Source organism: Gasterosteus aculeatus, chromosome 7 (assembly GCF_964276395.1).
Source record: "Gasterosteus aculeatus chromosome 7, fGasAcu3.hap1.1, whole genome shotgun sequence".
Lineage (NCBI taxonomy): Eukaryota > Metazoa > Chordata > Actinopteri > Perciformes > Gasterosteidae > Gasterosteus > Gasterosteus aculeatus.
The window spans coordinates 18,511,084-18,527,175 of NC_135694.1; the positions used below are offsets into that span (position 1 = coordinate 18,511,084).

The following is a 16,092-nucleotide window of genomic DNA, read 5'->3' on the forward strand; positions in this document are numbered from 1 at the left end:
TCTCTATGACCCGGTTTATGTTACCTTTAACCTGTAAACATTGATCTATTAAAAACTCACCAGTTGAAATCTTTAATTCTGTTTACACATTTCTATCCTCGAAGAAACCCGTGCAGAGTAATCATGCCATAGATCAGCGCTGAGCTCAACACCGTGTTGCTGCATCCCTTTTATCCACCATTTCTTCCTTCGTGAATAGGAAGAAAATGAGGCTCCCCATATTTGCCTGTGTGTTTGGTGTTTTGGGCTATTGGTCAAAATGTTTTGTGTTGCCGTTGTTTCTTAGCAACAACTGGAGGAGGAAGCAGCAAAGCCAGTAGAGCCAGAGAAGCCAGTGACCCCTCCCCCAGTGGAGCACAAGCATCGCAGCATCGTCCAGATCATCTACGATGAGAACAGGGTTAGTAATCCGCTGGGAACTCAAAGACATGCCGTCGACTATTTCTTCTCCGGGCCATTTTGTATTGTGTCCTAAACAATTGCAGATATGTTTTTGTTTTCTTTCTTTTTTTCTGTGCATCCTGAAGGCTCAAAGAAAGAAGCTACAGTTTTTTTTTTTCCATTCTTTTTTTCACAAGCCAGGTTTTACTTTCTAAAATTGTGCAAAGCTGCCCGAGCTCAGCACAGCAGGGAATAACCATGGCGACTACGGCAAAAGAGTTAGTCTCCCCCCTCAAACCATATTTCGCTAAACTGTCTGAGTCGACTTCGTATTTCTTACTGGATCTTTGTTCTTTGGGGTTGTAGTTTCCTCATGTGCCTGCTCAAGCTATCACGTATTCCTGTTATGTTACTGCCCAGATACAACTGAAAGTGAAGTTACTGCTAATGCAAACAGAACTTTTCCTCTTGCTGCTGGTTTAAAATGTAGGTGGTCCCAGTTGCCAGAATGAATAGGACTTCTCTAGTGGTTCCAAGTGCTTCAATAAAAGTACGCACTTGATCATTCTTTGAATGGTTGCTCAAGGCCCATCCCCCTCTGAGTATCCTCACCGGGAATGGAGCGTGTGGCATAGCAATGCTTTAAATATAATAGCTAATATTCAATATGTCAGACTCTATTGTAATTTATGCATTAATGATGTTTTTCTTCGATATTTTTTTGGGGGGGGGGGGTCGAATCCAAAACTGAATAAAGGATATGTCATCACTTATTACTAGAAGTCGAGCAAGGACAGGCCATCCTGCTTATCTATATTCTAGCTGAACAATAGGGGGCCGGGTGAGTGTGTGTTGGTGGAGGTCACTGTAGTTCATGTGTGTCAGACGATGTTGTGGTAGAGTGCTGAGACACGCCTCCCTTCTCAGTCACCCGTTAACGCTCCAGGCTGTTCAGCTGCTGCAGCGTTTAGTCTGCCAGACACCGTTGTTTGTCCCAGTCTGTAGATGGGGCCTATTAAAAATGGAAGTTAGTTATTCAGTATCGTTTTGATGATCTTGAATAAGCTCCCAGGCTTCACTGATCCAGGGGAACTGTCGTAGCCAACCCCGTGTCCCCATATGTCACCACTTTAAGGCGGCTGCAGCTACAAGCTCATTCTTCAAAAGCAAATTGAATGCATTTAAAATTATGAATCTGGGCTACATTTGGGTCTGCACATTACCTTTTTTTTTTAGGTTTGAGTTTTCCGCTCTTTTGAAGCTTTGCCTATTTAATTATGTTACAGATCACATCCTTGATCCTGAAAATTGTAGCTTAATGTGGCCATGCATTTGATGGCCACATTAAGCTAGTCCACGAAGTGAAGCTGCCGTTGCTCCTATAGCCGCTACTCTGTCTCAGTTATTGTAGGAGTATAACTTCTAATAATGATGGTCGGGTGGGACTTTTTTACAGGTGAAATGTTTTGTTTTAGAACTTTACGTTTTGTGGACCTTTTTTTATAATCAAGTTTCATTCTATTGTTCCTTTTTTCTAGAAAAAAGCTGAAGAGGCCCATAAAGTACTGGAAGGTCTTGGTCCTAAGGTTGAGCTGGTATGTGATTTATTGGTTAATGATGCTTTTTGTCCTTGCACTGGATTAACTCAGTGGCACTTTACTACTACTGCTTGTCTAATAGCTAATTGTTAATCCACTGGTTGCTTTTTGTCCTTTTAGCCCCTCTACAATCAGCCATCAGACACAAAGGTGTACCATGACAACATCAAGACGTGAGTATCTACATTTCTTACAGATTAGATGTCATGGACACCTGTCACACTTGAAATGTGCAAAAAAAGCCCAACAGACATGATGCCTGCTTGGAAAGGTAGTTTTATGAAGTGCTTAAATCAGCGAGATGAGCCCAGCTAATCATTACGTCTGATCTGATTGCCGAGTCTCTCGATCGAGTTGCTCCACTGACATAAACCATACTTTTCAAATTAAACATCAAAGGGCATTCATGAAGGGAATGCTTGCAGACAACACCGTGCACCTAGCCGCTGCATCATGTTGCGCGTAAAAGGACGGACGCGCTGGCCAGCTGCCGCCAATCTGGCTAACGACCTTGCCCTCCATCCGCTCGGGAACCTGCAAGACAGACAGACAAACAAACAAACAAACAAACGCACACGACAAGCACAGAACATGTGCCTGAATTAGGTGTGTTTTCATAGAAGGATCGTGTTTGGGGTTCAAAGGAAAGACTGTCGAGCATAAACCGCTTATCTGTGTGCGGGTGGTCGGTCGGTCTGGGGGAGAGGCCCATCTGGCTGCTCAGTCCACGCTGTCAAGGTCTACTCTCCCACAACCACCACCGGGTTCCACCAGAACCCTTCACAGTACTATAAAGATTTACATTATTGCTATTTATAGGATTATAATAAACAATGATTGTTTCTATTGGGGGTGTTTAGAAATAAACCAAGCGCTATCGCTCTAAGGATGGTCAAACTTACAATGTAATGTGCACGTGAGCTAACCAGCTGAAAGGTCTACGTCTCTCTTGCCTTTGTACTGACTGGATCTTTTCTGCTGAAATAATGAATAATGGTGTTTTGTGTTGGGTTTAACTTTTTTATGTGTTAAGAAACTTTATTTTCTTCTTTTCATTTTACTCATGAACATATTGATACCTGCATTCCTCTTATGTGTAAGTTAAGTAGTGTTCTTTCTTTTTTATTTTTAGCAACCAAGTCATGCGGAAGAAGCTGATTTTGTTTTTTAAGAGGAGGAACCATGCTCGTAAACAAAGGGTAAGTCTCCCCACTGTTAGGAAGGCATTGTGGAAGTTTCAGGTACTTGTGTCCGTGCTCCAGACGCCACCTCAGAGGTGACGCCCATTCCCATGGTCCGCTTCACAGTCGCATCACACCATCTGTGTGTTTGAACTCCGCTGATCAGGATAGGATCACTATTGTTGGGTCTGTCGAAACCTGTGATAGATGCTCTCTTCACTGTTTACTTAAAGGTACGCAATATTGACACAATCTGATTCAACAAACTGTTGAGTATTAACATTTACCAATTCTAAGAGAACACCGTTTTAATATAACACATAAATCATTTTACGGCAAACTTTAGCTTTTGCCTTCAGAAAATTGGTGTGGTTGTTTGTCTATGAGGCTATATGCTAACATGCTCAGAAGGACAGCGCTGTTCACCACGTATAATGTTTACCACACACGGGTCCCCATCTTCATTCTCCCCGCTGACATCTGCTGAAACAAAGTGCGGCTTAGAATGATGGAAATGTCATCAGTTTAGCAGGTATTTGGTATTAAGCGTATAAAAGTATTTGAAATTTTGACATGATAAAAAATGTCCTGGCAATCCATCCAATATTTTTTAAGACATTTCCCTTGTACCACCAACCAAGCGTGTGGGCTATTATCTGGGGGCCATGACTGTCTCCAGAAGGTTCATGGCAATCAAAACTATTTCTGTCTGAAGTGGTGGACTGACATCACTGGAGCCACGCTGTTACCACGGCTAATGAAAACAATGTGTTTTATCTACAGCACAGGAAACGCTTTGGTTTCCTGTTTTATTCAGCAGTACAATTCTTATCTAAATATGACCACATCAAAGAACCAATCTACGGGAAATGGACTGTTTCTGTCTCTTATCAGTAACTAGTGATTTCAATATTTCTGAATGTCCCAATGTTGAAACTAGTTATTTGTTTTCCAACGGTTCAGTGAGTCTGTCTGCTGGGTTCTGACAGACATTGTGGACTCTGGACAATGGCACAGTGCACATGACATCATGCCAAGAGGAAGGTGAAGTGGAAGTGAGGCTGTATTGTTCGCCCAATACAGGAATCTTTGCAAATCTTCTCAACAGTTCAACTCCTTTCTGATTTCAGTTTGTAAAACTGCTATTTTTTTGCGGTTTCCCCTTTACATTATAATTTGACACAACGTAAATGCATTTACAAAGTACAGAAATGTGCTTACGGAAAAGAACATGTCTGTAACAACATTGCATAAATTGCAGGTGCACTGACAATGAAAAATCATTCTCTGATTTATTTCCTCCTCTGGACTGTAATAATAAGGGACGTCAGCCTTTTTGCCAGGTAGTGCAATGGTTAGAATTGAATAATTATTTTGACCTTCCTTTTCTCAGGCACCTTAAACTAAACTAAGCTCTACTTCATCAGAAACCAGAGAATTTATTCTCCAAGTTGCATCCCAGTAGTGCTGGGATGCAACTTGGAGAATCTTGGAGATCTTGAGACTACTTTCTGGTATAGTGTGTATCGGTCAGGGGTTTATGGAAACAATGTAGATGCAGGTGGCTTTAATACAAAACTATCTGCTCCCTCATGGTTTTGTATCCTCTTTCTATTGGCGTGAGCTATCCTGATGGGGCCTTTCCTATGCTGTGTACGCAGGAACAGAATATTTGCCAGCGCTACGACCAGCTGATGGAAGCGTGGGAGAAGAAGGTTGAGCGAATGGAGAACAACCCCAGACGCAAAGCCAAGGACAGCAGAACACGGGAGTACTATGAAAGGCAATTCCCTGAAATCCGCAAGCAGCGAGAGCAGCAGGAGCGCTTCCAGAGGTAACCGTGACTGGCCAACGCCATGACCTTATACCGCACGCTGTGGAACAACGTGCGTTTTGCTACAATTCTTCTGTAGTTTGGAGGTTCAGAATATTACTGTTTCCAGTCTCTTTTGCTTTGCAGTCCTCCTCCTTCATTCCAAAGTGCTTATTGGTCTACATTGGCAAGAGTCAAGAGTCAGCATTATACAATACTACACAGGCCAAGGCTGCAACTAAAAAATGAGGATTATTTTCCCAGTTTATTGATTCATCAGTAGAACTTTGAAATGTGAAAACATTTAATATGTATAATTCTGTTTATGCAACAATTTTTAATAGATTCTTGAAGTTACATTATCATTTTCTATTTGTTAATGGAGCAGCTGTTGCTGTGGTGGAAGGAGATACACACTATTCTTTCCACATATTTTTGCGGCTTTATGCTGCGAACAGCAGGGCTTTACATCGGACAAATTTGATGCCTTCAGTGGAAAAAAAGCTTTTGCTTGCATTTCACAAAGGAGTGGGCCTTTTTTTGTTGGCACTAGATTATGCACTTCGCCTCAAATTTGTCAGCACAAGTAGAAAAACATTTGATTTTAAACAGTGAGGGATTTACTTAATGTGGGAATGTGGTCAAAGATGGAGGCACTATACTGAAATCATTATCAGTCATTGTTTTCATTCTTCTCTAATGTTGAAAAGACCCGTACAGACTCACCCGGACATAAAAATGCTCTCCTCCATTTAAACAATGTTTGTACAGCTACTGCCTAAATAGAGGCCTACCTGGGCCTACGGGCTGTCTGGGGGCTTCTGGGAAAGGAGGGAAGGGGAACCAGGCTCCAGCGTCTGGTTGTTCCCGGGCTTTGTGCTTTCATTAAAATCCCAGAATAATAATACGTACTGTTAATGCAAACTGTCTAGTCAGTTTGTATTTGTTTACATAGCTTTCAAAGTCTGTCTACTGCTCATTTTAACACTTTCACTCTGGTTTTGGGTGGAAAAGATCATTGGTGCCTAAAAGAAAAAAATTGTATTCCCTCTTAAAAGAAAAGAAAGGGCAGGGCCCTGATAATGTATTTGCACAGCATACAAATTGCATCTTTTAACAAATTAAATCAAATACATATATTATTGGTAACACTCCATGGGCATGTTTTCCACAGGGTTGGGCAAAGAGGAACGGGCCTTTCTGCAACAATTGCAAGAAGTGAGCATGAGATTTCTGAAATCATTGATGGCCTTTCTGAACAGGAGGTAGGTCTCATCTTGAGTTTCTTTTGAAATTAATTAGTGGGTGTAAATACATTTTAAAAACAAAGCAGATGTAAAAAGGCAGAGTGTGTTTGCTGAACAAGGCAGACTGTTCTTTGTTGGAGTAACTGAGGCAAATCCCCCTGCGCATGTCCCACAGAACAACGAGAAACAGATGAGGCAACTGTCAGTTATTCCTCCCATGATGTACGACTCGGAGCAGAGGCGAGTGAAGTTCATTAACATGAACGGCCTGATGGATGACCCCATGAAAGTTTACAAAGCCCGGCAGTTCATGAATGTTTGGACCGAACACGAGAAGGAGATCTTTAAGGAGAAGTGAGTGGTTTTGTTTCGTCGGTGGCACAAGCGTGTCAGTGCCTCAGCTTGTCCCCCGTGAAGCCTGAGCAGCGCCTGTGGTTCGTAGGCCTTGATGCCACCGTGGACTTTCACTGATGTTCCTTTTGGCTTCAGCACAAGAATAACGAGTGGCATTTCTTTCCAGGTTCGTCCAACACCCCAAGAACTTTGGCCTGATTGCCTCCTACCTGGAGAGAAAGGTAAACTGAGTCTAATGTGCCCATTTTTTTGGTTGTGTTGCAGGATATTATCAATATATTTTTGGGTGATCCACTAAAGACAACCTCCTTCAGTTAGATATGCAGTTAGATATGCAATACCTTTTGGTTCATGACCTTTATGCTCTATAAACCTTTACAGCAAATGTTCTGAGAAATACGTGTGTGCATGTGTACAACGCAATCCAGAGGACGGGAGGAGGTTTACGTGTCGTTGACTTAAACGGTTCAAATCATCGAAGCTTGTGATTGTTGCAGGTCGTAGGGCCGGCCGGTATACCGGTTCAAAAAAAGATTTCCGTACGGTGTGAATTTCTCACGTACTGTTCATACCGGTGTTACGCCATAATAAGTGACGTTGCTCTTCGGCAGGCGGCAGAATTTTTTACACGTCATTACAGATTGAGTCATAGTTATAACTTCATAACGACAATGAATAACCCACAACAAACGCTCTTTAACAGCGTAAAACACCACGACAGCTCGTGACACATAAACAATTTGTAACACTAATAATTGTACATTTATAAAAATCACTCCGCCGAACTGCATGCTGGGTACAGCTCACAACAAGAAGTGATAAATATATATATATATATATATATACAATATTATTTATTTATTTTAAGACCCTTTTAGGCTGATCCAAGCATTTTATTTTGGTCTTTATGTGTACAATTTTGGCTTTTCTAAATTAACATAAATATATCAAATACTCAAATAATCCTTCACCCATTCGTCCCACGTATATCAACTTTACATTTTACATCTTGATGATGACGGACTTGGCCAGGTTGTCTCCAGTTTTGGTTGTCGCGTGTGTAATAAAATGCCATTTCTTGTTTCAGTGTGTGGCTGACTGTGTCCTTTACTACTATTTGACCAAGAAGAACCACAACTACAAGACGCTAGTGAGGCGGAACTATGGAAGACGGAGAGGAAGGAACCAGGTAAACCTGAGACTTTATTAGATAACCTTTTTTTTATTCCTTTCCTGTCCTTCACCAGATCTATGACCACAGATGTATTTGCAGAGCGTTTACAACTGTGGGTGTGATGGTCTCACCTGCCTCGTTGGTTTTGTCAGACTTTGGCACACCTGTTTAACGACTCTGTCAGGTCTCTGTGCAATTAGTGTGTTACAGATACATGTGACCTGTAACGACATCTGTCAAAGATAGAATATGTAAACTTCATCAAATATAGAACTATACACTTTGTATTTCGTTTTATTGATGGGTGTTTGCTCATTCTAGAAAATCCTCCCCGTAAATTATTGTTGGACAAGGTTTTGAGTCTGTTGACAAGCAAGTCTTCTGTCTTCTTTTGAGCGTCAGACATCCTCAAATGGCCGTGCTGTATCAAGGATTAGTTTGCAACAAAGCTGATCCCTTTTCTCCATCAAAAGAATAATTGCACACTGAAGCTTTTAAGGTCGACGCTCCAGTTCTTTCTCTATTCCTGATACTGTGACAAATATGAAGAAGCCGGATTAATTTTAAGACGTGAACATGTGTTCTCTGCTGCACGTGGCTCCATAAATGTGTTTGTCACTGTATCAAACCTGTTTATCAAGCATATAGACAAGTTGAAGCCACATTTTCCTTCTAAAGCCTTTGTGTGAATATACTTGAAACCTGGAATTTGAACGTTGTAGATGCCAAGGAAAAAAACTACAAAATGGCTGCAGTGGGCTTCATATGAATGTTGTTGCACCAAGTTTCAGTAGAAAAAGATGCACAATCACACAACCCTGTCTTGGCTGACATTAAATATTGATATCACTCATTCAGTTGGATGTTTTTATTTATTTATTTTTTACTTCTTTACTGGGCTTTTCCCCCACTGCAATGACGCCAGAGACCTTGTACAGGACATATTATGTCTCTTGTGTTATTGATCTTGTGTTGCTGTTGAAGACTGTCTTCACATGATGAGAGGTATTTCAATTAGTGTATCAGTACTTGCTTTGTGCGCTTCCAGCTTTGGTTGTCTGTTCGTTTTGGTTTGTTAAGCGACGTGTGTTTTGTTGTTCTAATAGTTATACCGTCATAATTCACCATCTCCAGTTAAATAAACGGATGGTTGGCCAAGTACTTCTTTGGACTTTTGAACGCTGAAACGCTCAAAATTAGGTTGTTGAAAATCCAGTTGAGCATCTTTAGTGCACCACTTAACATTGGTGTCATGAATGTTTTTTTGACATGTGCTGCAGGGCTGGAACACCAAAGCAGCATTTTGATGGGTTGTCACTGTAATTAAAACAATATTTGCAGATGGCCTCCACCAACAGCTTGAGATTCTGGTCAGTTACTGTTTTTTTTTTTTTCTTTTTCCAAACCGTCTTGTGGTTGTTGAGAACATGGTGACCGCTGTTTGTGTGTGTGTGTGCGTGTGTGCGTGTGTGTGTGTGTGCGCGCATTAACACACGTCAGAGTGTAGTTGATTTCCAAGATACTGGTGTGACTTAGCAAATGCAGTGTGAGCGAGTCACTGGAGAGGAGAGGAAGATGGCCGAGTGCGCCACAGCGGTGGAATGTAGGCCGAGTGAGTGAAACTGAGAGAGAAAAGGTCAGAGCTGGCAATTCATCGTGTGCGCGCGCGCATGCACGCTATTATTTTTCCCCACTTTCCATTTCCTTTTTCCTCTGTTCCTATTGGGAGGAGGAGGAGGGGGGGGGTGAGAGAGCGGGATAGATACAGTCACCCCCCCTCTGGAAGAGCGGAGTTGGTACTGTCCAGCCTTCAGACAGGCCCGAAAATTCCGTGCGCTGCTGCGAGTGCCAATCAGAGAGGAGCGCTCGGCAGGGATTACCTTGGGTGACCCTGCATAGATTAGTGCGTGCATGTGAGATGGACAATTCTTTGGGCGGCTTAAGCGGCCCGGTGACACGCTTTCCCGGAATACGTGCGGCAGTGGCGTGGCCCGGCAGCCCTTCTAAGGAGCTCTGCTATGGTGCGGTCCTGCCCCTCGACTGCTACCGTTTCAGCCGCTATGGAAGCGCCGGAGGGTAAACTCGCCTCCTCCGCGCCAGTAAACTGTGGCTCGCGGCGCAGCGAAAGGGATTTTATGACCAGCAAATGAGCCTGCAGGTAACGTCAACGTCTCCGGCTTTGAAACCGAGGGGTTTGCGGGGTTTTTTTTAGTCGATACAACACTCTGTTTTGCCCCTTTTTTTTGTTGCTGTGTCGTATTTTGTGTTGTTCGGCTCAGTTGACTTCTGACGTTACTTGAGGCTCGCAGGCGGTCAAATGCACTTCACCGGGACACGTGGAGACGTGTAATTATTTTAGATTTAGCAGTCAAGCTAAAGCTTTGTGGAATGAATATGTAATCGTGTTCATGCTATTGGGGAGGGACCATTTAATATTCTGTATTAGTTAGATTTTAAATATACATATCATAGTGCTTATAAGCGTTAGGCACGCTGGTAGCTTTCGTAACAATTCCTTCTGAGGAATGTGTTTCAATTGTGGAAACATGTCAGCTGAATCTAAATAACTTGAATGAACGCTCGCGCTCGGTTTATGAGCGCACGCGGTGGTGACAACACTCCTGCGCAGGCTACACCCCCCTGTGTCCGGCCACCTCTCACTGGACGAACAGTATGAAATGTGTGCTTTTCAAACAGTTGCACTGCAAAAAAATAACATTGTTTTTTTTTATATACCAGAAAGCCCCACGTGCCTTTTTTTTATAAAATGAATTTTCTCTCAAAGTATCTACACAACACTAATAAAGAGTTAAATGTTTGACATGCGGACCATTGTTGGTGCCAGAATATTACAACGTTGCCCGTATATTTCTATTAAAGTGCCTGTATCAAGTATTTTTTATGTATAAATAAGTTAGAACAGAGAGAAATTGCCAAATACCCATGTGGTTTTTGTTCGAAGCCTTAGTGCCCCACTTAACAGTTTACATTTCACATATAAATCTGAAGATATAAGATGTCACACGCCATATAAATCTGATCAAATGAAACAGCATGCAAATTATTTATTTGCGGTGGGCAAAAGTTTTGTTAGTTTGGTGTGGCACGTTACCTTCTGTAATCAATATTAAATCTTTATGGACTTCTAATATCAATCTGCCTTCAAAGAGATGCCGTCAGCCAGTCATGATGATCACATATATGTAACTAGATATATGCTGCAACTTATGACACCGATTTCCTGACTCCCAAAGCAGAAAACAAAGTACTTTTCTTTTTATTACAGTTTATTTGTCAGCGTAAAGTTGCAGTCATTTAATAGAGCACTGATCACAACAATTCACTATCCACTAAATCATATTTTAGAGAAGTGGTTCATCACTTTTTAAAATTGACACATTGTTAAGGCAAGAATGACGTTTACGTTACAGTATTGAATTTTTGTTTCCTGCACTTTATTAGACAAATCCCTTAAATTAGATCAGATGTTCAACATAACTCTAGCAACCGGCCATGTTACATAGTTGAATTTGCAAAAGGAATACGTTCATCAGAAGAGCAAAAGTCCAGAGGATATTTGTGGTAATTGGCCAAATGAACATAAGATCAGCATTTCTAAATAAATATGTGAGAAATGTGCAGTTGTCACTGCAACGCTTTACTAGTTATACTCTATTTAGCTGGTAGTGTTTTGAAAACTCGCCAAATGTTTAATTTATGAACATATTACTGAATTAATATTCCCAGTTGGTCAAGTGGAATAAAGTTGACAGAAATCTTCCCTCGGGAACCGTCTCCTGGCTGTTTATAGTTTATAATTATTATTTTGTGTAAATTATGGTCAGTAGGCTCTATATAAAGCATGACTTATTACATGTTTATCATCACTATTTGATCAGTCAGTGCTCTTCAATGGGGTTCCAAATGGGAAAAATGTACCTCCAAGAGCTCCGTTCTTGATTACCTGGTGGGAACGTTTTTCAAGTAGAACTAGTTACTTGTATAACACTTATTATGAGCAGTTCTTCCCTCGCAGAGCTCTTAGTAACCAGGGCAACTGTGGAAAATGTTTAATACTTTTTCCATTTCTATTTGACAGTACCCTTTTCCCCTCAATGATCGCTTGAGAGTTCAATTTGCTGGATAATGCATTTTATCCAGAATGAATGCAAGCCATGTACTATTAGGTTAAATGCTGCTGTTGAATGTTTTGGTTTACATTCATTTCCTGTTCATTTCATTCTGTTACAAAACTAATGTTTGTAGTTTTGTTAGATGAATCCAATATCTATAATGAATTGCAATGATTGAGGCGATACATATCAATCATTTCAGATATGTCAGATAGTTTTCCATTCCTGCACTGAAATGGCCTGAAGCAAAAGTGAGACATTCCTCCAGTAGCCCAAGTTCTATGGTAGGAAAGGGAGGATTGACTTGTGACTCTGTCATTTCCTAAATTAATCAGCAAAAAAGGGGAAATATGAGAAATTGAAATATTCCAGCCATGTCAGGAGAGCGCTTCATTTAAAACCAGTGAAAGACCACAGGGCCTCATTGACATTTGGAGAACATCTGTGTAGAGGCTCTTTTAAGCAATGTGGGAGCAGAGCCGGGAATGCAACGGCTCTCTGACTACCTCCAAAGCAAACACGAGCGCTCCCGGACCAAACCAGAACAACGTCTCACTGAAAGACGTGTACGGTGCAGCATAACTGATCTGAAACAGACTGGTCCGCCCTGCAAAAAGTCTCTGAAATTGTTGAGTGCCAAAAGCATCCGTACACTGACGACTGTAGGCAGAAAATGAGTCCGGAGTTGATGTGGCGGTCCAAGTTTGACATGGTTCTCTGCATATATGCACCTAGAACGTGAGCTCCGAACCCGCGGGGCTTCCTTCAAAAAATGTCAGTCGAGCTCCGTTGTCATACTGTCATTTACGAACATCATAACAAAGTTACTGTAAATACTCTCATGCTGTTTTTGCTTGTGATATTTCAAACAAGAGTTAACACCCTGTTCAATCACTGTAAAAAGTACAGTCCTAGACTAATAAGTTCTTTGTAAGCAATATCGTGACTATTAAGGAGCTAACCGCAACATCAACTCCAGTATTGTCTTCAATTGGTTTAAAGTTTGACCTTTTAAGCTTGAAACATGAACTCAACAGTATATGTGGGATAAGACTGTGAGAGCATCACATGCGGTTTTCTTTCCATTTCTGAAAATGTGATTTAGCGATTGATGTTGCTCAACTGCAGCAAAACCCCTGTGATTATTGAGTCTTTGGCTAGAACCGCCAGTAAAACCCATTTTAAAAACTTGATTTCAATTGTCGCACATGTAGTATACATATACCTCTTTTTTTTTTTAACTCATCCTACGCATCAGTACTACGCACTAAAGAATTGCCAAGCATTCCTTTATCACACTTTAAAGCACGTGGAAGGCGGAAACCACGTTTGCAGATGAGCGTTGTTGAAAAGGCCGGCAACTATAACCCTGCTTTTTTCCTCGTTTTCTTTGGGTTTTTACCTTCGACTAAATGTTTTGCCTTTACCAGTGGAGCACATTCCTTGTCCCCATCTGGTACCAGCATGGGATGTTTGGCTTGGCATAGCCAGACTTGTTCCAGCACAAGGCTTTCATGGAACAGGCAGGAGGAAGCATTCTGTGGCTACCGCGCCAGCGCCGATGATAAAGAATATCTCTCTGTCCTCAATCCATTTAAAAAAAAAAATCACTCTTGAATGGTGTTTTCACTCGAGTCTGGTAGTTCGTATCTGAACCCGACTCTCCAGTTGGTTTCATTTGAAATACTAAGATGATCACTTTTACATCAGATATATAATTTTCTTTCTTTATCAGTGTTGTCACATCTGTAACGATCGTCACGGTCGAGCCCTTTTATTATTTGACGGGATTTACAGAAAATTTGGTCCTGCTTGTACCTGGCATCAGATCACAAACCGGTTTGAGTTCACCCGAGACACCAGAAGGACACAATGACATTTGATTGCAAAGAAAACAGTACAATGGTCTGTGCCACATTCTTTTAACGGTGAACACTAGGGCCGACTTCAATTGACTGGCTTGTCTTGTACGTGTGTGAGATGACTGCACAAACCTTTGGAGCTCGTGCCAGCGACTGTCATCGTTTTAGAGTCTGCAAACCTGCACAGGTCACACTACGGTTCGTTTTCCACAGTAACTTTGGTTTGGTCACCGTCTGCTATTTTTGTCCTACCGGGAACAGTCATTGCAAAGAAATTACATTGATACTTTTTAGCAACTGGCTAAGTATAGCTCCCGATCACCGGCTTGGCAGACCCAAACACATTGCATGAAGTGTCTTCGTGGGATCCGGCAGTTCTCACGTAATTTTGTGACATTGCAAGACTCCAGGAAACTGCTCATACGAAAGCAATCTAAAAGCGGAGTTAAATGTGTTTATTGCAACTGACATTTTGTAGGTAAAGCAGATTAATCAATTAAAGTATCTGCGTTCTTTTTACAACGTTGTCATATGTTTGTACTTTGTCAAGATCAATACACAGCATAGCCTTAGACTTAGGAAATCCTCCCCACCCCTCAAGCTCTAAACCGTAGACCCTTATTTTCACCTTCAGTCATTGTAATTCTGCTCTTATATTATCATTGGTCATATTCATTTTGTGGAAAGTGTGCAGCTTGACAGCAAGGAGTCATATAAGGAAATTGCAGCATACATGTCTGCCTTCTTCCTGACGTGGTCTGTCTGCTGATCACTGAATGTTTGAGCTTTCTTTTCTTTTTCACCCTGTTTTGCATTTTCAGATAGGTCCTCTGGGCTCAAAGGGCCAATGCAGGCACTGCTTTACAACTTAGTTGCTACTGCTTGATAGCATGCAGGAAACTGAAGCAGACAGTTTGCATTAATGGCAGTTGCCATTAGTGGAAGATGCAACAAAAACAAACAAAACTGAATTCTTGTGGTTGAATGACCATTTAAATGTATAACAGGCTTCTCGTCTGATATCTTTAAGGACTGAAAATGATTCCTTGCTTTTTTTGTTGACTGAGTAATCTACTCATTGACACTTTTCTTTCCCAAAGCAGAAACTGCTAAATATTTTCTCTTTTGTCTCCAGCAAATAACACGTCCCTCACAAGAAGAAAAGTCAGACGAAAAAAACGAAGAGGAGAAAACCGAGAAATCTGAGAAAAAAGAGGACGAGGAAAAGAAGGACGAGGAAGAGAAAGATGATAAGGAGGATCCTAGGTGAGGTTCTGGATATGTGTTGGTCCTGGGTTCTCTATAGTCCACTAGGCCTTGAAGTTAAAGCTCTCCCCATGTGGTGTCGGTCTTGGTTCCATACAACTTAAGGAAACGCTTTGTTAAAATGTGGCTGCCCTTAGTCAGTCCATTCAGTTAATTCTTGTAGTCATTATATTCCTGCTAGATGACGTTTTATCCTCTTATTTAACATAACTATTAGTCTGTCAACCCAGTACAATTACTGTCTGTGTTTTGTCACCGACTTTTCTCCACCCAATAATTAGACACACCTGTTGCTTGTGCTTTTTATGAAGCAATCATACCAGGAACTGTGAATGAACATGAGAGAATATTCACAAAGCTTTTCTCACTTTGTGCTATAACTAAGTAGACTGACTTTTAACACATCGTAACATTAATGTAGTTATTTATGAGTCATTAACTGATTATGACTGTAGTAAACTAAATTAATTATTAAAACAAATAAAGTGATTGGAAGATTTAACATCCCCAGTTTGTTGGAGTGATGATGCTTGTGACTTGTAAGGCGATAGCACTGTGTCATGTTGTTGTGCACGTGGCCAACAACATGACCACTCGCTAACTTGTCCATAAGTCTGTGCAAAGTCATGAAGGAAAAGAACGGATTAGCCGACGGGCCTGTTACTGCTGAGTCAAAGGGTAATGGATCTTTTCTCTACCAACAGTCTCTGAAGCCATGTATTTTTTCCCCATCCAAAACCACAGGGACATTGGCAAGGACAAAGACAAGTGTGACGGTGGGGAGGACGAGGACGGAAAGGAGCAGAACACACCGCGTGGCAGGAAGACTGCCAACAGCCAGGGCCGACGCAAGGGAAGGATCACCACACGCTCCATGGCCAATGAGGCCGCAACTGTGGCGGCCGAGGAGGGTCCTCCCGCCGCCCCCGAGACCGCCCTGCCAGATCCTCCGCAGCTCCCAAAGTCTGATCCAATGCAAAAGTCCATGAAGGAGCCTGTCAAACCCCAGACTCCAGTATCTTCCATGGATATGAATAAAGGTGAGTCCTTTTAGTGTTTTCATACAACACAGCTACACGCAGT

At 41.7% G+C, this 16,092-nt stretch overlaps 1 protein-coding gene across 8 annotated transcripts in view; it reads left to right on the forward strand.

Annotated features, from left to right (window-relative positions):
* The window catches only part of ncor1 (nuclear receptor corepressor 1), a 47,048-nt gene that overhangs the window by 6,790 nt on the left and 24,166 nt on the right, over positions 1 to 16,092 (forward strand). For 7 of the 8 annotated variants that reach the window (XM_040180103.2, XM_040180106.2, XM_078106194.1 and 4 more), the window contains exons 6-16: positions 287 to 400; positions 1,920 to 1,976; positions 2,100 to 2,152; positions 3,112 to 3,178; positions 4,822 to 4,994; positions 6,148 to 6,238; positions 6,396 to 6,574; positions 6,741 to 6,795; positions 7,662 to 7,763; positions 14,879 to 15,009; positions 15,754 to 16,049. In XM_040180103.2, coding sequence (XP_040036037.2) covers positions 287 to 400; positions 1,920 to 1,976; positions 2,100 to 2,152; positions 3,112 to 3,178; positions 4,822 to 4,994; positions 6,148 to 6,238; positions 6,396 to 6,574; positions 6,741 to 6,795; positions 7,662 to 7,763; positions 14,879 to 15,009; positions 15,754 to 16,049 — 1,318 coding nt within the window. Of the gene's footprint in view, positions 1 to 286; positions 401 to 1,919; positions 1,977 to 2,099; positions 2,153 to 3,111; positions 3,179 to 4,821; positions 4,995 to 6,147; positions 6,239 to 6,395; positions 6,575 to 6,740; positions 6,796 to 7,661; positions 7,764 to 9,495; positions 9,907 to 14,878; positions 15,010 to 15,753; positions 16,050 to 16,092 lie in introns of those variants that run through there. The other variant, XM_078106200.1, reaches the window with a different exon arrangement.